This window comes from Anser anser (genome assembly GCF_964211835.1).
Source record: "Anser anser genome assembly, chromosome: 2".
Classification (NCBI taxonomy): Eukaryota; Metazoa; Chordata; class Aves; order Anseriformes; family Anatidae; genus Anser; species Anser anser.
In genome coordinates this window covers 106760964-106787964 of record NC_139721.1, presented here as the reverse complement: position 1 = coordinate 106787964, position 27001 = coordinate 106760964, and the positions used below count along the sequence as shown (strand labels likewise).

Here is a 27001-nt window from a genome sequence, read left to right as displayed (position 1 = left end):
ATAGTTTTCTACATAGAAATGTAGACCATTAAAAATATTAATGACAAATTCATAAAAGAAGCTATATTTTTATTTCTTTAAACTTAAAAAAATCTGGAAATAGAAGAAATATTTGGAGGAAATTAACATTTTTAGTAAATTATGTTAAAAATATAATTGTCTCATTCTTGTTTCCTCATTTTGTTAATTCAGACACTGGTAAACATTAAAATCAGAAAAGGATTGCTTGCGCTTAAAAGATACATACATGCCCCAGAAAGAGATTGTGACACACTGAAATAATACCTTAAAACTCATTTCTTCAAAGTATGAAGGATTATATACCACAGAGAATTATTCTCAAAGGGTTGGGTATATTTTTTTCCATTTTACAACAGAGCTCACAGTTCAGCAAAGACAAATATTTTCTTGCTTAACTTTTCAGCATGTATTTAACTCTTGCTGACTTTAGTAAACCTCTAGTATGCATTCAGATGCTTTCACACATAGAAAAAGAGTGATCCTTTATTCTGCCCTTAGCATTTATACCAATGTTATTCATGCTTCTGGCATGTAGAATATGTAAAGCAGCTTCGTGGGAAATGTGGAAAGACCCCATGCCACGACAGAATGGGAATTTAAGCTTGTAAGATTAACCTATTCTGGAACAGCAAAATAAAGAAGTAGCAGAGGATTTGGTCTCTAGCGCTCCTAAATACAGAAGACAGAGCAAATCATACTACAAAAGTCTTATTTAAATGCTCTAAACCTCACAAATGACACTGCAGGTTTGCTGTCCGGTCCTCACAATGTTATGATTTACTGAACAGTTTACATCATTACTTAATTATCAAGGAATGAAGAAGGATATATAAACTGTAAGCATGTGTTTAATGCATATTTTCAAGGATATCTAAATTTAGAGAGATGGAAGTAAATGACGCTATGCTTATATTGTGAATGGCATCTCAGATATTATTTTGCTATGCTGTTTAACACACAGTTAAGCACTTGCACTTTCTAGAGAATCAAGAGTATATCCTATTGGCCTACCAATACCCTGTTTAGTAAGTTACACTGTTCATGAAATACAAAAATGAATTGTGTGTAAATACTTGCACATTTTTATTAGCAGATGGATATGTTATACATGTTTATATATATACATGGATATATAGATACATATGGTCTGTTTCAAATGTGGAAAGGTTCTTATGTGTGCCTATATACTTTATTGTACACTGAAAATCTGATTAAAACCAGCTAGTATTACCAGCACTGTAGTGCACAGTCACCAACTGCAATCTAGAAGAAAACTAGTGAGTCACTTGATCAAATATAGTTTAACATAAGTCTCTGTTAAGAGGTTCCTAGTATGAACTCTTTTCAGGACATCCTGCCAGAAGACTCTCTGCTGTGTTGCAGTGATCACACAGAAGATGATCTACAAGGTTGTTCATATAGTAAATATAATTTAGGTATTCCTCAGGACACTAAGTATTCCTCAGGACACCAAGTAAATAATTGGTACACTTGAGTATGGCAGATGTGATCAGCTGTTGAGCTAACATTCTCAACAGCTAAAACATACTTTTTGGACAGGCACTCTATTTACAAATTTTCCTAATGTAGCAATAATAATGTAGCTGACATGACTAGCTCTGGTGCAGCCATGTTCTGCAGCAGAGCAGAGGACTGCAGCATTCAAGGGAAATTCTTGCACTGAATAAACTCCAGGGACCAGAGAGAGCTGCCAGGAGCTGGCAGCCCTTGTGAGAGTGACTGGAGAGGCTTGGGCAGGGCCAGGAGTAGCAGTAGCCACCCGCCACATACAAAGGCAGCCCCTAGGGAGAGAAAGTAACCAGGAGTGCAGCGAATAGGGCAGGCAAACAGGACTCATCAGTTTGCATTGGAGGGTGCTGAAGTTTTGCCAGCTCACCCAGGGAGTGATGGTATCCACCCACAAGAAGGCCACTGCCTCTCTAAGCTCTGCACCCACCACAACTAATGCAGCTTCCCAGACAGAGCTCTGGTGGAATATTGAGGATTCCTTATCCTCTCTCCGCCTGGCTGAACACAGTGACTTAAAGGATAAACGGCAATGGCAACAAGTTCCTGGCTGGCATAGCAGGCACATCTCCGCAGTGATTACCCCCCACTTCCCAGGTGTCCTTGTGTAATAGGTATGAGGCTCTGCAAGCGTAACCAAATAATAATAAGGATGACAGTTCATCTAGCTTTAAGGTGTCACTGGGGTTAAGCTGGCCTATGCCCTGCATCAGAACTGCTTCCACTAAGAAAAATATGAGTCATTTTGTTTGGAATCTCCCTTCTGAATGCAACAGAAGGCACAGTATACAGACCAGACCCACTTCTTAGGAAGTCTGCTGCCTCCCTGGGGCCCACGTTAAAGATGTGAAGAGAAAGTTTTGTACCCTGGTGCAACCCTCAGATTGTTATCCATTATTGATTTTTCATGTAGGCAGCAATGAAGCTCCAACAAGAAGTCCAAAGGCAATCAAGTGACACTTCAGGGCCTTCGGACAAATGGTTAAGATATCAGGAGCACAAGTAGTGTTTTCCTCTATCCCTTTGGTTGCAGGGAATGGTTAGGAGAGAAACAGGAAGAAACAGCAGATCAATACCTGTCTCCGAGCCTGGTGTCACTGGCAGGACTTTTTTTTTTTTTTTTTTGACCATGGGTCATTTTGCATTACACTAGGCATGCTAGCAACAGATGCATTACATCGCTCTCAAAGGGAAAAAAGGATTTTTGCACAGGAGTTAGCAAGACTCACTGAAAGAGATTTAAACTAGATTTGAAAGGGGGAAGGGATAAAACCAAGTTCACTAGAGATAAGCCTGGGAGTGGCACATCAATGTTATTGGTACAGTATGCTAGTAGGTGTACTGGGTGAGTGTGTCAGCAATAAGAGCTGGGAAAGGGGAAGAAAGATAGGGAGGGCTCTTGTAATGCGGATGTTTGCCCTTCTGAACAACTGCTTTGTGTATTGAGGCCCTGCTTGGGCCAAACATTGCTCGTTGATGGATGGGAAGTAGAGAATAATTTTTATTTTTTATTTTTTCCCTCTGTCTTTACTTCTGCACAGCCTTTTTTTTTTTTTTTTTTTTTTTTTCTTTCTAAGACCACCATACAAGGTTCCTTTGCTCTCCCATCCCAGTGGAGGTAGGGGATAGAGAGCCATGTGACAGCAATGACACTAGGGATATTGATGGGTTAGAAATTACAGAAGTGCCAGAGAATGGTCACACAGGAATTAGGGCTTCAGCCTCTAAAAAGGTGAGAGAATCACTAGCTCAGCTGAAGTGCACCTACACTAACTAATGCATGCAGCATGGGCAACAGGAGGAGCTGGAAGCCATTTTGAGGCTGGAAAAAACTATGATAGAGTTGCCATCACAGAAACATGGTGGGATGACTCACACAACTGGAGTGCTGGAATGGATGGATACAAACTCTTCAGAAGGACTAGGCTAGGAAGGAGAGGCAGTGGGGTAGCCCTATATGTAAGGGAGTGTTTTGATTGTCTTGAGCTTAATGATGTTGATGATAGGGTTGAGTGTTTATGGGTAAGAATCAGGGGGAAGGCCAACAAGGCTGATATCATGGTGGAATTCTGTTATAGAATGCCCAACCAGGGTGAACAGGCAGATGAAAATATTCTATAAGCAGCTGGGAGAAATCTAACAATTGGCCCCTGTTTTCATGAGGGACTAGAACGTACCAGATGTCTGTTGGAAATACAATACTGCAGAGAGGAAACAGTCTAGGATGTTCCTGGAGTGTGTGGAAGATAACTTCCTAACACAGCTGGTGACTGGGCCAACTAGGGAAGTTATCCATGTGGACCTTTTGGTTGCAAACAGAGAAGGACTTGTGGGTGATGTGAAGGTTGGAGACAGTCTTGGACATAGCAAACACAAAATAACAGAGTTTTTGATTCTTGGAAAAGTAAGGGGGGAGGGGGGAGTAGCTGAATTGCCACCCTAGACTTCCAGAGGGCAGACTTTGGCTTGTTTAGGGGACTTGTTGGCTGAATACCTTGGGAGGCAGTCCTGAAGGGCAAAGGAGTCCAGGAAGGCTCGACACTCTTCAAGAAGGAAATATTAAAGGTGCAGGAGCAGGCCGTCCACATGTGCTGAAAGACAAGGCAGTGAGGAAGAAGACTGGCCTGGCTTAACAGAGAGCTATGGCTAAAAAAAAGAGAGAGAGCTTCTTATCTTTTCTTATCTTGCTTCTTATCTTTAGAAGAAGGGGCAGGCCATTCAAAGGGACTATGAAGATGTTGTGAGGCTCATGGAAGGAGGACCCAGGGAACTACAGGCCTTGTCAATCTGACCTTGGTGCCAGGGAAGGTTATGGAGCAGATCATCTTGAGTGTCGTCCTGTGACACATACAAGACAACCAGGTGATCAGTCCTAGTTGATTTATGAAATGTGGGTCCCACCTGACTAACCTGATCTCGTTCTATGACAAGGCGATGCATTTAGTGGATGAGGGAAAGGCAGTGGATGTTATCTACCTAGATTTTAGTAAAGTTTTTGACATTGTTTCCCACAGCATTCTCTTGGAGAAACTGGCTGCTCATGGCTTGGACAGGCCATACACTTTGCTGGGTAAAGAACTGACTGGGTGGCTGGGCCCAAAGAGTTGTGGTGAATGGATTTAAATGCAATTTGCAGCCAGTCACAAGCAGTATTCTCTTCAGTATCTTTATCAATGATCTGAACGAGGGGATTGAGTTTACCCTCAGTAAGTTTCAGATGACACCAAGTTGTGTGGGAGTGTTGATCTGCTTGAGGGTAGAAAGGCTGTACAGAGGGATCTAGATAGGATGTGTTGATGGGCAGAGGCCAACTGCATGAGGTTCAACAAGACTAAGTACTGGGCCCTGCACTTGGGTCACAACAATCCCATACAATGCTCCAGGCTTGGGGAAGAGTGGCTGAGAAGCTACCTGGCGGAAAACGGCCTGGGTATATTGGTTGAAAGGCAGTTGAATATGAGCCAGCAATGTGCTCAGGTGGCCAAGAAGGCCAACAGCCTCCTGGCTTGTATCAGAAATAGTGTGGCCAGCAGGACTAGGGAAGTGATTGTCCCTCCATACTCAGCTCTCGTGAGGCCACACCTCAAATACTGTGTTCAGTTTTGAGCCCCAAAACTGAGGTGCTGTAGTATGTCCAAAGAAGGGCAATGAAGCTGGTGAAGGGTCTAGAGAACAAGTGTTATGAGGAGCAGCTGAGGGAACTGGGGTTATTTAGCCTTGAGAAAAGGAGGCTCAGGGGAGACCTTGTCATGCTCTACAGTTAACCTCTAAATTAGCCTACAATTAGAGCCTACAATAGAGCCTACAATTAGCCTCTAAAGGAGGCTATAGTGATGTGGGGATCACTCTCTTCTCCCAACCACTAAGTGATCAGACAAGTGAAATGTCCTCAAATTGCACTAGGGGCAGTTTAGGTTGGATACTAGGAAAAATGTCTTCACTGAAACGCTTGTGAAGCATTGGGACAGGCTGCCCAGGGAACTAGCTGAGTCACCATCCCTGGAGGTCTTCAGAAAACATGTAGATGTGGTGTTTAGAGACATAGTAGAGACATAACCTAGTGGTAGACTTAGCAGTGCTAGGTTAATGGTTAGACTTGATGGTCTTAGAGGTCTCTTCCAACCTTAATGAATCTACGCTGAGAGGGCCAACGGTATCCTGGGCTGCATTTGGAACAGTGTTGCCAGCAGGTCAAGGGAGGTGATCTTCTCCCTCTACTCAGCCCTGGTGAGGCCACACCTGGGGTACTGTGTCCAGTTCTGGGCTCCCCGGGACAAGAGAGAGCTCCTGGAGCAAGTCCAGCGGAGTGCTACAAAGATGATTAAGGGACTGGAGCATCTCTCATACAAGGAGAGGCTAAGGGAGCTGGGCCTGTTTATCTTGGAGAAGAGAAGACTGAGAGTCAGTACAGAGAGCTACAGGAGGTGCCTGAAAGCCTTCATTAAGGAAATGCCTCAGTAAAGATGCAAGAGGGGTAAAGAATAGGTAGAACATCTTGCTAGAAAAAGATTCAAGAAGGCACGACAAAGAAACATGTAAGGCATGGATGTATAAGAATCTGAAGTCCTGTGAAGAAAGCAGAATTTAAACCTTCCCCAATGCAAACCTCTTACAGTAGGCATTTCCAAGAACAATGTGAAGCTTGAAAACTCAGCTGAGGCAGTGTGCCTGTGCCACCAACGTGACTTCCTCAAACACATTTGTTTTCATGATCATATCTTCAAAGAAGTAGGTAGAACAAACATTTTATCTCATACCATCAACTACATTTTTTTTCCTTTCTGAAGCTTATCAGCAGGTAATTCAATAGCATACAATCTTGGGATGTTGAAAAATACAGCTGTTTTCCAGCTTCTCTGATTCAAATGGAAGTTTTTCTGTACAAGTCACTAAATAAACTGGAGTACTGTTTCTGCTTCTGGGCTCTCCTGTACAAGAAAGACAAACTGGAATGAGCAAGTTCAGTAAAGGTTCACAAACATGGTAAGAGTGTCAAAACATATATGACATATGAGAAGAGCTTGAGAAAATTCATTTTGTTTAGCTGGAAGAAGAGAAGGCTTCAACCACCTATATAGTAATTAGGGAGAAGGCAGAACCAGAGTTGTCCCAAAAATGTTCTGAAAAACTATTGACCCCTGGGCTACACTGCTAGTTACTATCCTCCAACTAGACTTTGCAACACTGCTCACAACCCTCTGGGTTTGGTCATTCACCCAGTCTTCATACCTCGCTGCCTATCCAGCAACAGCTTGTCTATGAGGATCTTGTGGGAGACAGTGTCAAAGGCCTTACTGAAGTCCAGAAGACAATATTCACTGCTCTATGCTCACCTACCAGGCCAGTCATTTCATTTTAGAAGGTTATCAAGTTTGTCAAGCATGACTTTCCCATGGTGAATCCATGTTGACTACTACTGATGATTTTCTTGTCCTTCATGTGTCTGGAAATGGTTTCCAGGATAATCTGTTCATCAACTTCACAGAGAAGGAGGTGAGGCTGACCAGCCTGTAGTTCCCTGGGTCCTCCTTCTTGCCCTTCTTGAAGTCAGGAGTGACATTTGCTTTCCTCCAGTCCTTGGTCACCTCTTCCAGTTGCCCAGATCATTCAAAGATTATTGGGAGTGGCCTCACAATGACAGCCAGTTACCTCAGCACTCTTGCATGCATCCCATCAGGGCCTTACGTATGCACAGTTTGCTTATGTATTGCATGAGGACACGATCCTCTTCCACTAAGGGTACATTTTCCTTGCTCTAGTCTTTCCTCCTGGCTTCTGGGACCTGGGATTCCCAAAGAACAGTTTTGTTGGTAAAAGCTGAGGCAAAGAAGGCATTCAGTACCTCAGCCTTTTCCATTTCATGTGTAACCAGGTCTCCCATGTCATTCAGCAGTGGGCCAACATTTTCCCTAATTTTCCTTTTGTTGCTGATGTAGTTAGAGAAACCCTTCTTGCTGTCTTTGATATCCCTGGCCAGATTCAATTCTATTTAGTCTTTAGCTTTCCTAACTTCATCCCTGGATGCTTGGACAACATCTCTGTATGCCTCCCAGGTTACCTGTCCTTTCTTCCATCCTCTGTGTGTTTCCTTTATGTGTTTGAGCCTCCTGGCATTTTTGCCTGACTTCTCATTCATTGGGATGGACTACTCTTGAGGAAGTGAGTCTTGAATTTTAACCAGCCTTCTTAGGCCCCTCTTCCCTACAGGTCCTTAACCTATGTGATTCTTCCAAACAGATCTTTGAGGAGGCCAAAGTCTGCTCTCCTGAAGTCCAGGGTTTGCTCACACCCTCCTCCCTTGCCCTCAGGATCCTGAACCACCATCTTAGAGTTACTGCAGCCAAGGCTGCTTGTGACCTTCACATTCCCAACAAAGCCCTCATTTTTGGTGAGTATGAGGTCCAGCAGATCACCTCTCCTTGTTGGCTTGTCTATCACTTGGCGGAGGAAGTTATTGCCAACACACTCCAGGAACCTCTTGGATTGTTTCTGTCCTGCTGTGTTGTTTCTCCAGTAGATATCAGGGTGGTTAAAGTTCCCCATGAAGATCATGGCCTGTGAACATGAGGCTGCTCCTGTATGTCTGTTGAGGGCCTCATCTTCTTGTTTTTCCTGGTCAGGTAGCCTGCAGCAGACATCCATTATAATGTCACCTTTACCTGTCCTCCCCTTAACCCTCACCTTAACATAAGCTCTCAGTTGGCTCCTCATCTATCCTCATGCAGAGCTCCATGCATTCCAGCTTCTCTCTCACATAAGTGACTACATCCCCTCCTCATTTTCCCATCCTGTCTTTCTTAAAGAGCCTGTATCCCTCCATTGTATCACTCTAGTCATGGGACCCAATCCACCACATATCTGTGATCCCAACATGATCATAGCCCTGCAACTTCACACATCTCTTACTCATCATGTTTATTCACTATGGTACTTGCATTAGTACATAGGCACTTCAGAGAGGCTCCCTGGAATGCTGGAATCCCAGAATGGGTTTAGGGCTTTTCTCCATATTAGTGCCTTGTAGTCAGTTCCTTGCTTATATGCAAAGCTATAGCTGATCCTGCTTAAGCCCCATTTTGTTGATTTTGTGATCCCTCATGGTCATATCACCCCATGCCCTTTTCTTGACAACCCTGTCCATCACAGGCTGGTTACTTTCTCCCTCCCTTCTCATTCTTAGTTTAAAGCCCTCCTTATGAGGTTAGCCATCCTATTGGAAAAAACAAACAAACAAACAAACAACTTTGCCCCAGTTCATGAGCTGGATCCCATCTCTCCCAAACAGATGCTGATCTGCAAGCAGGGTCCCATGCTCTCAAACCCTGTCACCAACACCAGTTCTATAGTCAATTATTGACTTGTACTATCAGTTTCCTCCTCCTCACAACCTTTCCTGTCACTGGCAGGATTGAAGAGAAAACCACCTGGACCCCATGCCCTTGACTACTTTCCCCAGCTCTCTGCCAGAGGTTTCCCCTGGAAGTATCATTTGTGCTTACATGGAATAACAGGAAGGGGTAGCATTCAGAGGGGTAGGTGAGATTCAGCAGTACCTCCACAATATCCTGGAACTGGACTCCTGGTAAGCAACAAATCTCTCTAGTTGATAAGTCAAATGGGTGTCTCTCTCCCCTGCAATAGGGAGTCACCCATTACAATGACTTGCCATTTCTTCCTGGTGATCTTGCATGGGTTAGGGGAACGAGATTCTTTGCTTGTAGGTATATCTGACCTCTTCAACACTGAGGGCAGTGAACCTATTTTGTAGATATAAGCCTTTAGGTGGGGCAGGAGCCTTTCTCTTGGCACCACAGGTAATCAGCTCCCATCCTTCCCTTCATATAGAGATTACATGTACCTCAGCAGTGGGGGATGGATACTGCCAGCTTCTCTCCTGCAGTTGGGGTCTGAGAGTCTTCAAGTTGTTGCATCACAGAGAGGATCCCATCAATCCCCCTTTCATCTTCTCTGATGTTGTACAACCTGCTCACTTCTTCCAGGAACTCCTTCTGCTTGATGGCACAGCTCCTCCAACACAGCACATTTGCAGGACAGAGGAGCATCTCTCATGGCATCAGAATGAAGCCTTAGGCACTTTCTGCAAGCTGGGAGTGGAAGACTACATTTGCCGTCTGAAGCTTTGTCTGCCTCAGAGTCTCCACTCTAGCAGGGATAGCCGCTCCAAAAACTGCTGGCAAAACATCTCTATGGTGTGTCACCACCATATCTGTGACAGTTAAAATCATCTGAAGTCAACTGTGGGCCCCCTTCTTCATGTCATTCTGAGTGAACTACTGCACAAACTGCTGCATCTTTTGGATACTTCTGTCCTGAGCAACCTGTTGTAATTTCAAAAGCGGATCTAGCTGTGAAGGTGACCCTGATTTGAGCAGGGGGGTTGACCACACAACTTCCAGAGGCCCCTTCCAAATCCAGGTACTGTGCAATGCTATGAAAATGTGTGGAACACATATATCTTCTGTTCTTCATGGCTAGTCAAGACCCTAAACATGCAAAAGACATTGCAATACACACAAGAAGGGTACAATGGCAGTTCCTAGATCATGGATAATTTTATACTTTTTTTTTTTTTTTTTTGTCTGGTAGTTGCAGGACCTATGGATTCTGCACTGGGCCTGGAGATTTTCCATTCTGCTCTTATATATGCAACATAAAAAACACAAACAAAGGAACTCTCTCACTTTCATCTCACAAATCTTGTCCCTTATTTTAAATTATTATTCTTTTTACTGCAGAACAACACTTTTTACACTGAACTTTTGAGTGGAGCATTTCAGTAAGGTCACCTTCTGCTGTAAGCCTCTGATAATGGCAAGAAATGCAGTGCAGTCTGTTAAAACAGACTTAAGATAAACAAGCAAACAAAACATATAAAAATGAAACAAACAAACAAAACATCTTTCACTCTGCCTTTTCCTTGAACTTGCTCCAGGACAGTATTACAGGAAAGTTGGAATGCAGCATTCTTGTTCTAGCTCATGTTGTCAATGCATTTTACTTTCACACTCCTTTTTTTAACCCTTGGCATCATCTTTTGTTTTGTTCACTGTTTCTTTGCTTCATAATTTTAGAAAGGCTGGTTATGTGCTGCAAAGCAGTCAGCAAACAAGGTTAAGAGCTGGGATTAACAGCACTCTGAAAGCAGCCTGACTGTCTACAGCTTTGTGAGCATTTTTAAGTACACAGGAAACAAAAAATTACTGATTAAAATTCTGGGAAAACACCCCAGCGTTTAAATCTCATGTGATACTCCAGTAAGGGATTCACTGGTGCTTATCTGGGATTCTCAGAAACAGCAGCAGACCACTGTTCCCCTGACTATATTCAGCTACAGTGCTTAAACAGCACTGGAAAAAAGATACCAATGACATTCAAAATACATTCACAGAAATCATAAATGCTGTAGCAGCTTCATGGCAACTGCAGGAACAGTCCTGAAGATCTACAGTAGCACACTGTTTGCTGGGTGGTAGCACATGTTGTCTACTTCCAGTGTTGGGGTGTGTATATTCCAACAACTAGAAATAAGCTAGAGCTTCCATCAAAAGGCTGTGTCTATCTTTTAAAACAATTCTGCTAAGGTATAACTGGGGTGTTAAAACTTAAAATGTCCAAGTTAGGCATTTAAATCTCTTAGTTAAGTTCCTCAGCAGGAGTTGTCAGCCATTCAAAGTACAGACCAGGCTGGACTCTCCTAGGCATGACAGCAATGGCAGCTGCAGGCAAGCATCACTTTGAAAACAGAAATCCTCAATGTGTGCCTAGTGTGTACCCCAAATTGGGCACTCAGGTGCATTTAAAGTTAGACCACTTTTGCCAAACATATTTTCGCGTGTTGTATGCTATCAAAGGAGAGAGTTTGAGTAGCTGGAGTTTTCACATGCCCTGCGTTAGCTGTAAAGATCTCTTATTCTTTTACTACTTAGAGCAGGAATCGAAACTCTAGCACTCCAAAAGGGATAGTAAACATATGCCACTAATGTCAAAATATCCTCAGAATGAATTAGTTCAGAAAGCTGGCAAAGCATAATGATCACAAAGACTTTCTTGAGACAATGTGGACAGGACATTTTAAGTAGAGACAGATGCAAAAAAGTCCAAGGGAACTTCTAGACATATGGATGGATTTCTTGGGCCATAAGTGCTCTGTGGAAAACACAAATATAATACTGTTGGAAAATAAAAAAAAAAAAAAGAAAAATTATGGCATGTCCATGTAGACCTAAACAGACTTATTCAATCAAATTTACAGAGAAGGAAATGTCCTACAAATATAAATGGAACTTCAGTTTGAATTAAAATAATAAAAATAAATAAATGCAGTAATTTTAGACCCATCATTTCACTCAATTTAGTCCTTTAGCTTTTTTTTTTTTTTATTGTTCACATGATGATGATTAGAAAATTTTCAGCATCTACTTTACAGGCTATTGAGAATCTTTCCTTGCTAAGATGAACTTTTTAAAACAAGTCAGACAAAGTCTAACAACCTGCTGTGAAATGCTGTAGTAATGCATCGATCATACACATCAAACTACTTCACTTAAGAAGAAAATATTATTAATACATGAAAGAAAGTGATTTACAGATTAAGTCAGAAGGTAAGCACATGTAGTTACTAAGTATTTCATCTATACAAAGCACAAAAGCAATCATGAAGCAATCTGTTTTGTCTGCTCTGTGCTATTACATGAAAATAATTCAAGACTGGGGAAAAATGTCAAATCAGCTAGAAGAAAGACATAAGCAGACAAAACCTGTTGCTTGTGGTGGAAAAGTATGGGGCCTAGTGATTTATTTTAATATTGAAGGCAGATCATTTGTTTCATGGAACAAAGTTATGTTGATTAATAGTAAAGGAAGCTGTTGGGCTCCAAGTCAAATATACTGCCTTTTCAAGCAACAAAGTGATAGAAAATTTGTTTACTTTCCAGCCACTCCTTGGTGAGAGGACTGCAATATAGGAAATGTAAAATCACATCTGTTTATGGTAGATATGACAATGATATGACAGTCTTTGCCACTTTTCTTGCACCTGTTGTCATGCAGAATGAATCTCAGGTGTGCAGAAAGAGTTTCTGCCTTAATAGGCAGATCATGAGTCAAAGAAATTAAATGATCAACCTTTGAGCTGTCAAATCCATCTGTATTTCACAATAAATTATGCCACAAGTATGTGCTGTAGATAACTGCACTATAGATTTCTAATGTTTACAAGAATTTTTACATTCTAAACAGTACTTTCCAAAGAATTCTCCTGAGCCGTGTTTGCTTATTAAGAGGATTCTTTAACTTTTAGGTTTTCGGTAAAGTTTTCCTAAAATCTTAAGACTGACAAAAGTGATCTCTTCTTCAACTATTGCATTAAGTTCTCTTTTCAAATAAACTACTGGTATTTGGGTTTGGTCATAATTATTTTTTGGACAAAAATAAAATAGAAATTTTAGCACCGTCTTTAGATCATTTTACTGCAGATTCGCTGCAGCAAAATAGGTGGGAGACAGAACACCCTTCCTCTCTGTCATCTACTTCCAGCTGAATAACTAGACAAGTATTCAGAAAGGTTGTGAACCATTTTACTTGTGGTTTTCAGAGTGGTCATAGCATTACTCAGAGACTTCAGATAATATGTTATGGCTGTCCAAGCTAAAGAAGGGATTTTCTGAGACTGCCTGGCATGTCTTTGTATGTACAAGGTAAGGTAGGAAGGATAAATGTCAGCCCCTTCAGAGAAATATTTGAACAGAGAAGTTGTAAATATAATGTCTCTCTCTCTCTCTCTTTTAATATTTCAAACTTATTTTTCATTACATTCATTGTACAGCTAGTTTCCAAAATGTGAACAGATGTTGTACTCACTTTTCATGAACAACCATCACATGCACTATTCAGATAGTAGATGCAGACAATGTGTGATTTACATTGCCACAAATAAAACATAACAAATGTATTTGAATACACAGTTAGTTGGTGCATAACTCACTAACACATTAGTAGAAATGTTGCAGGTGGTGTTTAGCAACCTATCAAGCTAATTAGTCATTACAGTCAAGGTATGCTGTAGAATCCATGATACATTTATGAATATATAGGAATCATTTATAAAATGTATCTATAGACTTTATCTATGATTTTCATAATTTTTATAGTCCCCCTTTTTTTTTTTTTTTTTGGAAACATCTCTATTGCCTACCATTAATGGTCTGTGGCATTATTTGTATTTGCAAATATGACCTGGCAAAGGTCATATTGACCTGGCAAAGTTATTCAAGTGAAGCAGGTTCCCTTAAGCTGGCAATGACTAACAGTCATGGCAGGCCCACTTCTGTAAATGGAAACAATTACACATTCTGAGAAATCTTTCTCCTTAGAAAAACTTCGTAATTTCTTACCACTGCTTGGCTATCCAGAGAAATACCTCAGAAAATGTGCTTAATTGTCTGGGCTGGGCTGGTTTCTCATCTAGTGGAAATAATGTGCTTTCTCCAAATTGGAGAGACACAGGTAGAGAGTGAATTAATGTAGAAAATATAAGTAAGTAAGCCCAAGAAAAATCCACCTGGCTATCACTGCAGACATAGCCAAATCTTAAGAGGTGTTACACTGCAGGAAAATAATAGTTCTAGTGAAGTAGATTAGGTTAAGCTTGCTACTGAGCTGAGCATCTGTGAGCCTACTATGCCAGCAATAAAACTGGTGCAAAGATACTTTGCCTAATGCTGGTGCTGCCAATGAAAAAGAAAGAATTCTATTGAAAAACAGACCCGTTCTGTTAAAAGAAATTTAAACTGAATTTCAAGCACACAATTTGAAAGCTGGAACAGGATTAGTGAGAGAGATTACTGAGGAATCAACAGTGAAAATTATTTAGCTGGGTCTAAGCAGGAATATAAAGTTCCCAGAAGGGGCTCTGAGATTGACAGGATCTGGCCTAGTCATTTTGTTTTGTTTTGTTTTGTTTTGTTTTGTTTTGTTTTGTTTTGTTTCCCCTCTAATAACATCCATATACAGAGTAATATTTACTATACTTCAGAAAGCTAGGACATTTGATGATACTAAGAATGTCCATGTATCTAAAGCATAGAGTATATATTTGTGAATATTTAATGTATCAGAAAGAGATCAATTTTTCTAACTAGATCAGATGAAGATTTTCATATATGTGTTGAGGCTTGTGGCTAGTTACTTAAATCAAATTTTTCAAATCTTGTCTCAGTGCAATATTTTGGTCATATCACTATATGGCTTAGAAACTATATATAATATAAAGAAATAATAGACGTCATTTAAAATAAATGTGTTAGCTTTTTCAGAACTAGAAACTTTGTTTCTAGTTGGGTTATATAATTTTGCATTTGTATATATTTAAAAAACATATTTATGTAAGATTTTAAATAAAGGTGACCAAAAGTTTGAATTTCACTGAAAAAAAAATTATGTCTTTGGAAATCTGATAAACTATCTAAGTGAGTTTAGAAGCTGAATGTTATCCAGTCAAACACGCATAATTGTTGCTAAATAATAAAAATAAACAATAAATAATAGTAATAATAGCAAATAGTAAATAACAGTAATAATAATAGACTAATATAATCTCTACCAAAATAAAAGACTTGAATACAACAAAAAGAAAGGAATACCCTCAGTGGTCTTTTCTAAGTTCCCTCTCATGTTTTAGCTTATACACCATTCTAGTAATCATATCAGATCACAAAATTTTGGTTGTCAGTTGACTGAATAAATGATTAAAATAATTGGGAACATTTTATAATTTGTTCACATTTTAAATGTAATTGGTACATGAATGAGTCTTTATATACTGTTCTCGTTCTTGGCTTAGTTGATCTGTCTTTCCGGCACATCAAATAAGGGAAAATGTGGGGTATGTGTCTTCTAAATAAATATTAATAATAAAAAAGTCTATTTATCTTTCAAGTTCAACAGATTCTTGGCCATCTGTTGCTGATAATATTGATTTTAATTCTTCTTGGAATCATCCCTGCTACAGTCAGTTCATATTAATCTCAGAGATGATGCATAACGAACGAAAAATGTCTTTGCATTTCAGCTAATGAGGCTCCAGAGGAAGGAATACAATACTAAACCATCAGATACATGAATTCACCTACAGGTACTAGATCTTGTCTGTGCTTCAGGGCCAGTCCTCTGATTGTACATCTCTGAAGGCTTAATGACTGAATCAAGGTAGGAGGGGATATGTTAGGTGTTTATCTTACAGCTAAATAGTCTATTACAAATGTACTTATTAGTATCTAGTGGTTCAATGCAAGTGTACAAAGACTGGGGATGGCTGTAGTATACTGTGACAAACAGCAAAGTGATGCACTGATTGTTCTGAGTCCAGTGGAGAAGACTGTCTGTATCTGTAAAATTCGTGAAGTATTTCTTTCTGCCAGTTTGGCTGACACTGCACTGATGAACGCCAGAGCTGATGTCAGCCAAGCTGTACTGCAGCATCTGTCACTTCTACAAATCCATCAGTGACACCCAGGGTAACATGGCATTCAGTTAATGTAGCTGATGACAAACCGATCAGTTGTTTCTCAGCAGTCACCAGCAGTTTCTCTGCAGCCTTGCAAACAAAAAGGAATGGGTGCTCACATGTAAGCTCTCATCTTTGCTCATTAAACATGCATTGGCTTCATTTACTTTAATATGTGAATGTCAAGATTCTATTCTTAGAAATTCTTCAATCGGTGCAGTTGAGAGAATACAGTGTCTACATGTAATAGATGCATTTACTGCCTTTTCTCCCTTTTTTATGTATTATGAAATGATACATAATGCTCTAGGAGTCAAAACAGCAGAAAAGACAAAAAACGTAGCAGCAATAAGCAACATACTTTTTTTTTTATTTTTTTTGTCAGTAGGAGAGATTGGTTAATTTAGAAACTAATTCTGGGTTCAAGAAAGCCAACAAAAACCTCTTACTGAAAATGGAAACAGAATTTAGCCCACTGATTTTCGACCTATTTTATTTCATACTATGCAAAAAGGAGTCTAATCATATATACCAGCAGAAGAACAAAACATGAGATCGTGTGATTATCAGAGCAGTCAGGGATATTCTATCTCTCCAGTAACAAGACGCTTTAGAGGAAGCACATAACAAAACACCCTTGCAGCAACCCTTCTGGTATAAAGCAGCAGTAGCTTTCATCATCAGAATCAGAATTCTCTGGTGACTTGACTCCCAGACTTTCCAGAAAAACTCCCCAGATCATCAAATTCAGACCAGGAACCTGACTGCTGACCCGGAATTCAAGATGATCTATTTTTCCCTGGTTACATTTTTGTCAAACACATGTTAACGGAAAATTAGCTAACATCCTCAAGCATGGAGCTTTGAATTCACTTCAAAACCTCATCTTTTTTGTTTCTGTACTTACTTTGAGACTTGTATTTTAAAATTTCTCTCTAAAGGTCAAATCCCTGAATTAAACTTATTTGGGCAGAGTCTCGGAAAATATATGTGCAAAAGTCTGTATTCTGAGTTGTCCGGCTGAGATAAAGAGTAATAAATATGTTAGGGCAGATAACTTTTAAGATAAGCATCATTTGATATGGAGAAGTTTGGAACAAACTGAACATGCTTAAATTATGATTAGGGACTTTCAAGAGTCCTACTGATGTCACAAAAGTTATTTTGTAGTATAAAAACAGATTGTCCTAAATAGGACCATTGATTAGTTGTTTTTGTTGGGACATACCAATTGGATGAAACTTACAGTTTTTCAGCATTTACTTTTGAGGTGCACTCAGTAACTGGTTGAGGAAGAAAGGTGTGACTGTGAATGAACCTGCTTGAAGGTCACTATCACCAACTTCACTGCGACTCAAGAAATTACCATTGCACTGATGGGACTCTCTCCTTATTCTGAAAATCTGGCTAGAATGAGGCGTCACATCCATCTCTACCAGGCGTGGCTAAATCCTGAGCAACGTCTAAGAAGTGAAGTTCCTGCTCAGATGAGCTAAAATCTTACTCTTTCCACACTTTCCATTTTCTGTTCTCCACCAAAAGAAAGAAAAGAGCAGACCCTTCCAACATCACTGACTTACTTCTCTTTTCCCAGTACTTCTCCGAGTGTCTGACAAAAGGAATGTACTGAAAAGAGAGGGGAACCTGACAAAATCTGGGAGGAAGGGCAGCTAGGATAGGAAAGAGATCACCAAAATCATCGTGGGAGTCTGAGGTGGCAGAGCAAGGAAGGGAAATGATGTTGAATTTGTCATGAGCAGCTCAGCTTAGCAGGAGAAAACACTGCAGCGATTTGTCTGTTTTGGACAGAGAATATATTCTTTGTTGAAGTAATCTTAGAAAATTTACTCGGCTTGAGCATAAATATCTGATCTACAGTAGATTGATATATACATTTGAAAGCAGGATGACTGACTCCAGCCTCTTCTCCTGACCTAGATAAAAAGGCTTGTGTTGTACAGCTTGGCAACATGGCAACTCTTCCAGACTTCCAGGGAATGTTAATTCAGTTACTGCTGAATTCATTTCACTGTCTCTTCTGCTATGGGCATGACAAGTCTGTAAATACTAGTTTTTTTTTTCTGCATCTATTCAGTAGGGACTCCTCAAGGCCTAACAAAAGAGTCATCACTATCACGAGCGGTTGTAGAAAGAGTTAGGAGGGTGTGAGTAAAATGTCATGGAAATATGGGAGTTAAAGAGCAAGAAAAAATAGCCAGGCTGCCAGCATTAATGTTCAGAAATATCCTTTTGAATGGAGGTGGAAGATAGGAATGAATTACATTTTAGACTAACATACGATATCATTTCTAATACAATGATTACAGAATCTGAATAAACCAAAAGCTGTCTTTTATTTGTGGGTTAAGTGAAAAGTTATTTTAATTTTAAACTTCAAAAGTATAGTGATCATCTTTTCTAAGTAATGTACAAGGTTAGCTTTTTTCGTATTCCTGGCTCAATCAAAACCAAAACATCTAATTACAAGAGTTTAAAAGCTTTTAGAAACAATAAATACTGGTATTGCCTCTGTTTCAGACTATCATAGAACAGTTGTTAAACTACCAAAAAACATGCCACAAACAAGCTAGAATTTGTGGAGCCTACCTTCCTCCGATGGGATGGCACAATGAAATAGGTTTCAATATTATGCTTCTTCAGGAAACTATTCCTTTCATGTCCATATCCTGGTTCTACTTCGTAGTCCCCATTTAGGCACTCTAAGGTGGTCTTTGTAATGTGAACTTTCCTGGAGAGAAAAATGACATTGTTCTTCAAAGCTAAGGTATATTACCAGGTAGTCGCTAGTGTAATAGACTCATGCAAAAGATCATAATGGGCTCTGTCTTTGCAGCCAAAAAAATCACAAAAATATTTCTGTTAAATGCTTTTTCTAAACATGAGCTGAATGAGCAAAACAGTAACTGCAGATTGTCCAAATCCTTGCAGACTTAATGATTTGTAGAAAGTGGAAGTCTGCGCATCATCTTTCACATTGCATGGATTTAAGTGTTTATCTCACTGCCTGCTTGGAAAAACAGCCTGCTGTTTGAAACTTGTGGCTCCACACTCCAAGTCTCTCATGTACATGAAGAAACTCCTTGTTCTTCTCTTTCTGTTTCTCTTCACAGCTTTGACATGTTCCATTTACTTACTCTGTTTTAAGGCAGCTTTCTAATCCACTTTGTTTTGGCGGCACAGCCATCTTTGACACTATTAGGAACATTGTTTAGTGGGTGATATTGGTGGTAGGGAGATGGTTGGACCAGATGGTCTTGGAGGTCTTTTCCAACTTTAATGATTCTATGATTCTGTGATTCTATTTTTGAGTTTGCTTATCCCCAAAACTATCTTCACATTTCCTCCTGAAGGAACCCTTATATTTGAAATGCCTTCCCAGAAGATATCTGCAAAGCTATTACTGCTCTTCTCTATTAAATATGTTCAGATTTTATTTTTTTTTTTTTTCCATTGGGAACCCTCAAGGTAAAGAACATACAAAAACACACTGCCAAAATTGTCTTAGAGAGACATATGCAGCAAATAGAAATTCACTTAACCAAAAAATTAAGAGGTTCCATTGACCTCCTGTTCAGCAAATCATAATCTTACAAATATCCAGCAGAAGTTGGTAGATCCCAGTCCAAATGCAAGTTGCATACAGAAGCACATCTAAGCACATTTGTGAAAATGAACAGTGTCCATTTAAATTGAGTCCAAGGACACCCAAGGAGTACTTCAAATTCTAAGATGTGCTTCATGGAATGGCTGCAGGTGTATGTGCATGTTTAAGAAAAATCCTTTTTTCTTCTTCTTTTTCTTCTTAACATTTTACTTCTAATCTAATCTATTACTAACATGAATCTTAAGATCATTTGGACACTTCCACAGGAGACATCATATAATGCAATGATTACTCCTACTGTACAAAACCCTTAATCCTTTTTATCAATAGCCATTACATTGCAAATTCTGCAAAGAAGGAAATAAATTCCTCACCTATACAGGTATCTGATTCTTTTTATATGTTTTGTTTGTTTGTTTGTTTGTTTGCTTTTTGTTCCTCATACTTACCCAGGCAACCCTCCAGCTTCCATTACATTGGCTAAAGTCACATCATTTGACCAGACATCGTATTGCCATTTTCGTAGACCCAGGACCCCACAAAGTACCCTTCCTGTATGTAATCCAACTCTCATGTTGAGATCAACCTCTGTGGCTTCTGCAACAGATCTGGAATATATAGCATCATGATATTAGTCTTTAGACAATAGCATTGCTCTTGATTTTCTTTTTCACTCCTTCCCCCAAAGTTAACAAATATGTACATAACTGAAAAGGCAGGAACTTTTCAAAATCTCAGATGATGTATTCAGGTACTGTTCTTTCCCTTCACTCCTAGGCTAGTTTCAAAGCCTCAATTGTAATTGTAAATGAATTATTCTCTTGCTCATATTTTAATTAGTCTTGAATCAATTTCTCAGTATTTCTAAATTTCTTGAACAAGAAATTGATTTTCCAAATTTCAATGAAACACAGTAAAGGTTACATTTCATTACATTTAATACAGGAAAAAAAAAAAAAAAGCAAAGCATAGTAAATGGTTTTGTCATGAAACTTCCCTAAAACTTTTATGTTTCATTGTCTCATTTTCAGTATTTGCTATCACACTTATACAGAAGCTTAGGTATTTTGCTGATTTTGCTGAAACAAAGAACTTTCTAGCTGTAACTCAAATAACTCAAAGACAGCTTAACTCTTGCACTTTCCTGTTTATCTTGCATCTCACATTTACTTACTTCTTTTTTTACTCTCATAAATGTTCCTTTTTCCCAATGTGTACTTATTTCATCAGGATGACAAGCAAACACAAGGTGATTGTTGGAATGAAAAGAAGATTGTTGAAACTATCTTACTGGGCTTAATTTTAACCTGACTTGCAAACGAACAAACATGTTTCAATCCTACCACTACTCCAGACTACTTTCAACTCAGTATTAAAATGCAATACCTGGCTTTTTTTTTAAAGCCTCACTTTACTGGTTAGTGTTTTGTCTCTAATTCTTTTTTTACTCCCCACTCATCATTCATATAAAAATCATACTTAATCCTAGATGGGCAAACTCTTTCATCATGAAGGAGTTTAATATTAAACACTAAGGAAAACGTTTTGCTTGCTAGTAGAATATACACTTGAGTCAAGAAAACTTGCATTAAATCATTAAATTTCTCTTTTTTTACCACAATTTGTTGTCACTCAAAGTAATTTTATCCTCTGTTTTCAGTTCTACATCTGCAATATAAGAACAATACTTTCTTTTCCTTATTCCTTTTTTTTTTTTTTTTTTTTTTTGTGGTGGGTTGGTTTCAAAGTAATAGTGTGAAACATTAAATTTGTCATTAAAATAATACAACATAATCTGGATAAAGAGATGGTATGGATCCCTCCAGTTCCTCTGTGAAAGGTTGAAAAATAGATTTTTAAAATGTTATTGTCTTAGTTATGTCTCCACAGTTTTGATTTATGGTGTTCTCTAAACTCGCCCTTTAATTAAATTTACACTTTGATGAAAATATACTCAGTTAAAAATTAACCTTTTTTTTTTTTTTCCAAGTGTCTCAGATTGTCAATCATCTTGGATGGTACTTATTTAATAATTCATATTTTTCATCTGATCCCTCTGCTACTGCTAGGGAACTGTTGCAACTACCAGTAATCACAAAGACTTGTGCTGTGCTTCTACCTTTATGGTATGCTTAACTAAGCATAACTTCCTATGGTGAGTCTGAAAGGCCACAGACATATTTAAAAATTCTTGTTTCTGCAGGAGAAGGGGTATGAGGAGGTACTATGAAGCAATGACTCCACTCTCTTATAGGAGTGCAGGACAAAGAAAATGGTGAAACCACTAAATCAGTGCAAGAACAGTAGATAAAGAGAAATTATAAATACTAATATCTTTCCAAAGCTGCTGCAAGAGTGGCAGAGAAATCACCTCTAACTATGGACTTCAATCCATAAATTAAATCTAATCTTCAGAGATTTTCATTGTATACTTGGGAAAGGAGGAATTAATTGTTGAAGTCGTTATTAAAAGCATTTTTAATTTTGATGCCACTTTTGAGGAAGGATTCTTCATCTCTGTGAATGGAGTATACTTTCAACCTACCCTGACTTGTGAACATTGAAAAGGAACCTTGAAGCTAATAAACTTACACAGTAATGCAGAGGAAATGCTATGCATAAATCTTTGCAGCTTTTCTCGTTACAGTGGCACCTGGCATTCCACAGTTAAGTTGCAGTCCAAAAAGATATAAAATGGGAGAATAAAAAAGCTACCTAATCAGTGTAATATTTAATTTTCTTTAGGATTTCAAATTAAACTTTCCAAAAGGATGATGCTCTGGTTACAATTTTCTTTCGGCTTTCAATAACCTATGTATTTTTTTAAATATCATCATGGATTTGTTGGAGAGGTCTTTAGAAGGACTTTTTAGCTATTCCAGGAATAGCTATTGCATTTTTGTCTTGTTGTACTTTTAAAATACAATTAATTGAAAGGGCAAATAGAATCAAAGAATCATTAAGGTTGGAAAAGAACTCCAAGATCATCTGGTCCAACCATTACCCTACTACCAATGTCACCCACTAAACCATGTCCCTAAGTACCAAGTCCAACATTTCCTTAAACACCCCCAGGGATGATGACTCCACTGTCACCCTGGGCAACCTGTTCCAATTCCTGAGTACTCTTTCTGAAAAGAAATGACTCCCAGTTTCCAACCTAAACCTCCCCTGGTGCAACTTGAGGCCATTCCCTCTAGTCCTATCACTAGTTATTTGCGAGAAGAGGCTGACACCCAGCTCCCCACAACTTCCTTTCAGCTAGTTGTAGAGTGCAATAAGGCCTCCCCTGAGCCTCCTCTTCTCCAGACTAAACAACCCCAGTCCCCTCAGCTACTCCTCATAGGACTTGTGTTCCAGACCCTTCACCAGTTTTGTAGCCCTTCTCTGGACATATTCCAGCACCTCAGTGTCTTTCTTGTGGTGAGGGGCCCAAAAATGAACACAGTACTAGAGGTGTGGCCTCACCAGAGCAGGGGGACAATCACCTCCCTGGTAAGCCAGAATGCCATTGGCCTTCTTGGCCACCACGGGGGCACAGTGCTGGCTCATGTTCAGGCAAGCATCAATTAGCACCCCCAGATCCTTTTCCTCTGCACAGCTTTCTAGCCACTCTCCCCTAAGCCTGTAGCACTGCATGGGACATGCAGCATAGGACAAGATGTGGGGTGAGCAGCACAATATACCTGGCCTCAATTTAAGCAAGGAGCTCCGTAGCCATGAAGTGCTAAAGTATGTACCATGTCAGCCACCACTAATGTGAGTAATGTGGAGATGTTTTGTCCCCACAGGGAATTCAGGCCTACCACAGTTTTCAGTCATATTTTATACAACAGCAGAGAAAGGCTTATGCACCACTTTCTAAGAAAGTACTTCCTTATCTTATTATCTTATTTCTATCACTGCAAGTTAGGATTCTTTTGATTCTTTTTTTTTTTTTTTTTTTTTTCAGTATCTGTTCCCAGTCAAGCCTTAAAAATGACTCCAAGGAGTCCTAAAAGGATCCCACTCTTATAGGGCTTGCTGCGAACTTGACAAAGCACCGAGGAAATGAAAGGAGCTAACAATATAAGCCAATTAATGATAACTTAACCTTTGTTAATGATAACTTAACCTCACCTGTACATGTGTAGTAAATGACTGACTTTATACCAAGACCTGATAGCATGCAAGCCAAAGTACTTTAGGATTATGGTTTGCTCGCCTATCTATGTTCTCTTGCGTACCTGTATAAATATCTTCATCAGCATACCTGTAAGTGTGTATTTCTCTATTTGTACATTACTGTTAAAAAACTTTTCATTTAAAACAGTATTTAAAACCAAATGTATTTAAAACCATGTCAAATGTATGCTTTTCTTTGTCTCAGCTGGCTCAGGAGAAAGGGGTAAAACTCATCTGCTTGTAGAAATTTGAATATCATAACAAATTAAATGAAAAAAAAATGAGCAAAGAAATACAACATGGATGACTGTATTCCTTGTTAAAAAATCTGGACTGTATAGTGTACCAATGAACCATAAAGCAGAATCTGAAAATATTTGGTTTTGCACAAAAGATTTCCAGAAGTAGTCACTTAGTAAAAAATCTAAATCAAGAACAACTTTTCTCATTTTTCCAAGAAACCACAATATGTTTCAGGGGTGCTTTCATCATTAAATTTGAGTCAGAAAAACAAAACAAAACAAAACAAAACAAAATCACACACACACACACAAAAAAAACTTCATGGGCAGTTTATTAAACTTTTTGAATTTACTTTGAAGACCTCTGTGTCCCTGTGTCCCTTATGCAGTTAATTTTCATGAACATACTCCAGTGAAATATCAAAAATGAGGAATTAAGTAATGTGTAAAGAAGAGGCTTCAAATATAAAATCAGAATCATAGAATATTCTGAGTTGGAAGGGACCCGCAAAGATTATCAGGTTCAGCTTCTGGCTCCACACAGGACCACCCCAAAATCAAACCATATGTCTGAAATCATTGTCCAAATGCTTCTTGAACTCTGTCAGGCTTGGTGCTGTGACCACTGCCCTGGGGAAGCTGTTCCAGTGCCCATCCACCTTCTCAGTGAAGAACCTTTTCCTAAAGTCCAGCCTGAACCTCGCCTGTCACAGCACCATGCTGTTCCCTTGGGTCCTTTTGCTGGTCACCAGAGAGCAAAGATCATCACCTACCACTCTGCTCCCCTTCATGAGGAAGCTGCAGGCCATCATGAGGTCTCCCCTCAGTTTCCTCTTCTCTAGGCTGAACAATCCAAGTGACCTCAGACACTCCACATATGTCTTGCCCTCTAGACCCTTCATCATCAGAAAAGTACCACAATCATATTTCCAAACAGCATCAACTTTTTTGTAATAAAGTATCACAAGAACACCTAATGATACATTTTAAATTAATAATACATTTCTGCAAAAATACCAGTACTTCATAGACAAGCCATGAACTGGCAAACTAAAAGAATTTTAGCAAATAAATTATTCATTATAACTTATTTTTCCTAGGTTTGGAAAAAATGTTCTCAAAAATTTTCCAAATGTTAATACAAAAGGAAGTTCAGAAAAAAATGGGAATAAATATATATATATATGTATATATATATATTAAGCTGTAGGCATGTAGTCTATTCACTTAGAAGATATTCATCTACTCTGACAGCTTGTCTCCTACTAATCCTCTACATTTTAGTTCTCTACTTAGCTATAAATATTTCATATCCTGCTACATATGGTCAAAGTCATTTAGATAATCTGCAGAATTGCTCTGTGAAGTAAATACCACACCCATGCTGAATTTGAAGCAACAGAGGAAAAAAAATAGAATCTCTCTACCCAATTTCCTTTAAGTTATTTAGATCCTTTCTGAGGTCCAAAAATACCTGCGTAGAAATAGATGTTTCCTGGTTAAAGGTGGCATAGTCAAGATTGTTGGTTCAGTTATATATGTTTGATTTTTATGTATGCACAGTTCTAAGATAACAGTGCCCTTTAACCACAAGGAATTTTGCATGTCTCCCTAACTATATCTGAGTCATTTCCACTTTAACATAATTTGGAATTGGTTAGTTCTTGGATATTAACAACAAAGAATGTCTTTCTGTGAACTAACTTCAGATTGGAAAAATTTGAACTAATTTGCTAGTTACTGCTACAGAAGCCGTGAGGAGGAGGACACTTAAAATGAACGTTCTCATAGAAGGTACAAAACAAAACAAAAAAAATAAATAAACAATTGAGCAGATTGATATTACCTTACACACCCATCTTTGGAAGGCAGACACCTGAAAGCACTGAAATAATATTTCAGATACCAAGAAAATAGTATTTCAACCCTTAATGGCAGTCAGATCCTGGCCTGGGTCTGGGCAGCCCACAACCTTCTCTGCAGTTCCTACTCCACCCTGCAGCCCACCCATCAGGATGGACAGACAGAAATGGTGTGGAGCAGACCTGCAGCAAAAGCCTGTGGGACTGCCAAACACCATCTCAGGAGAAGGAAACAGGGATTTCCATGCCCTCAGGGGAAAACCCAAATGAGGGAGCATCACTATTGCAGAAGCTCTTCCTTACCCTACCTGTTATCATGACCTAGCACCAGCTTGGAGCTCACAGCCTCACTTTTCTGTTATCTACAGGTTTCTCTGAAGAAAAGAGAAATACAAAGATGGCAACAGTGACCTTCCCCCTGTCAGTCCCTCAAGGGACACGTTGTGCCTGCGTAGCTGTGGACAGGAGGCAGTACAGGTCCCCAGTGTGCAGTTTGGAGGAGAGGCTGCAGCACTGAAGGGTGGTGGCAGTACAGAGAAATGAGAAAAAAAAGTTAGCACTGGGAATGGCCATGAGCAGGATCATCCCAGATGCAGCACAGAGCTAGCAGCTGTCCTTGTGCCCGTGGGACACCAGGTAGGGGAGTGGATTCTTGGGAGGATTGCAGGGTTCTTCTCCCCAGGGTCCCTACTCCATGCTCCTGGGCACTGACTAAGGGCTCGGATGAGAGAGGAGGAAAAAGAAAAGTAAGCAGAGCCCAGGATGGACTGCCACACCAAGTGATGGATGCTGCTTATTCCCAGTCCCCAATACCTCTCTTGGGGCACCTAATTCGGCCTGGGAGGACATGGCACAGTTGCAGAGGGAGCCATTGGTTGCTGTGGAGGCTTCTCCTGTCTCCACCATGGCCACCCACCAGGAATCTGTCAATTCTGCTAGTCCACAGCCACGCTCCAGGACCTATCTGTGCTGCTGAGCATGTTCCACACCCCTTCCTTGTCTCAGAAACAGTATTGGCTAGAGCTACATACTTTCC

General features: G+C 39.5%; 1 protein-coding gene across 2 annotated transcripts in view; it reads right to left on the bottom strand.

The window, feature by feature from the left end:
• Window positions 1-27001, bottom strand: part of ADCY1 (adenylate cyclase 1) — a 175889-nt gene that overhangs the window by 47852 nt on the left and 101036 nt on the right. For both annotated transcript variants that reach the window (XM_083823552.1, XM_083823553.1), the window contains 2 exons: window positions 20147-20305; window positions 18680-18821 (listed from right to left, as the gene is read on the bottom strand). In XM_083823552.1, the coding sequence (XP_083679678.1) occupies window positions 18680-18821; window positions 20147-20305 (301 nt within the window). The remainder of the gene's footprint in view (window positions 1-18679; window positions 18822-20146; window positions 20306-27001) is intronic.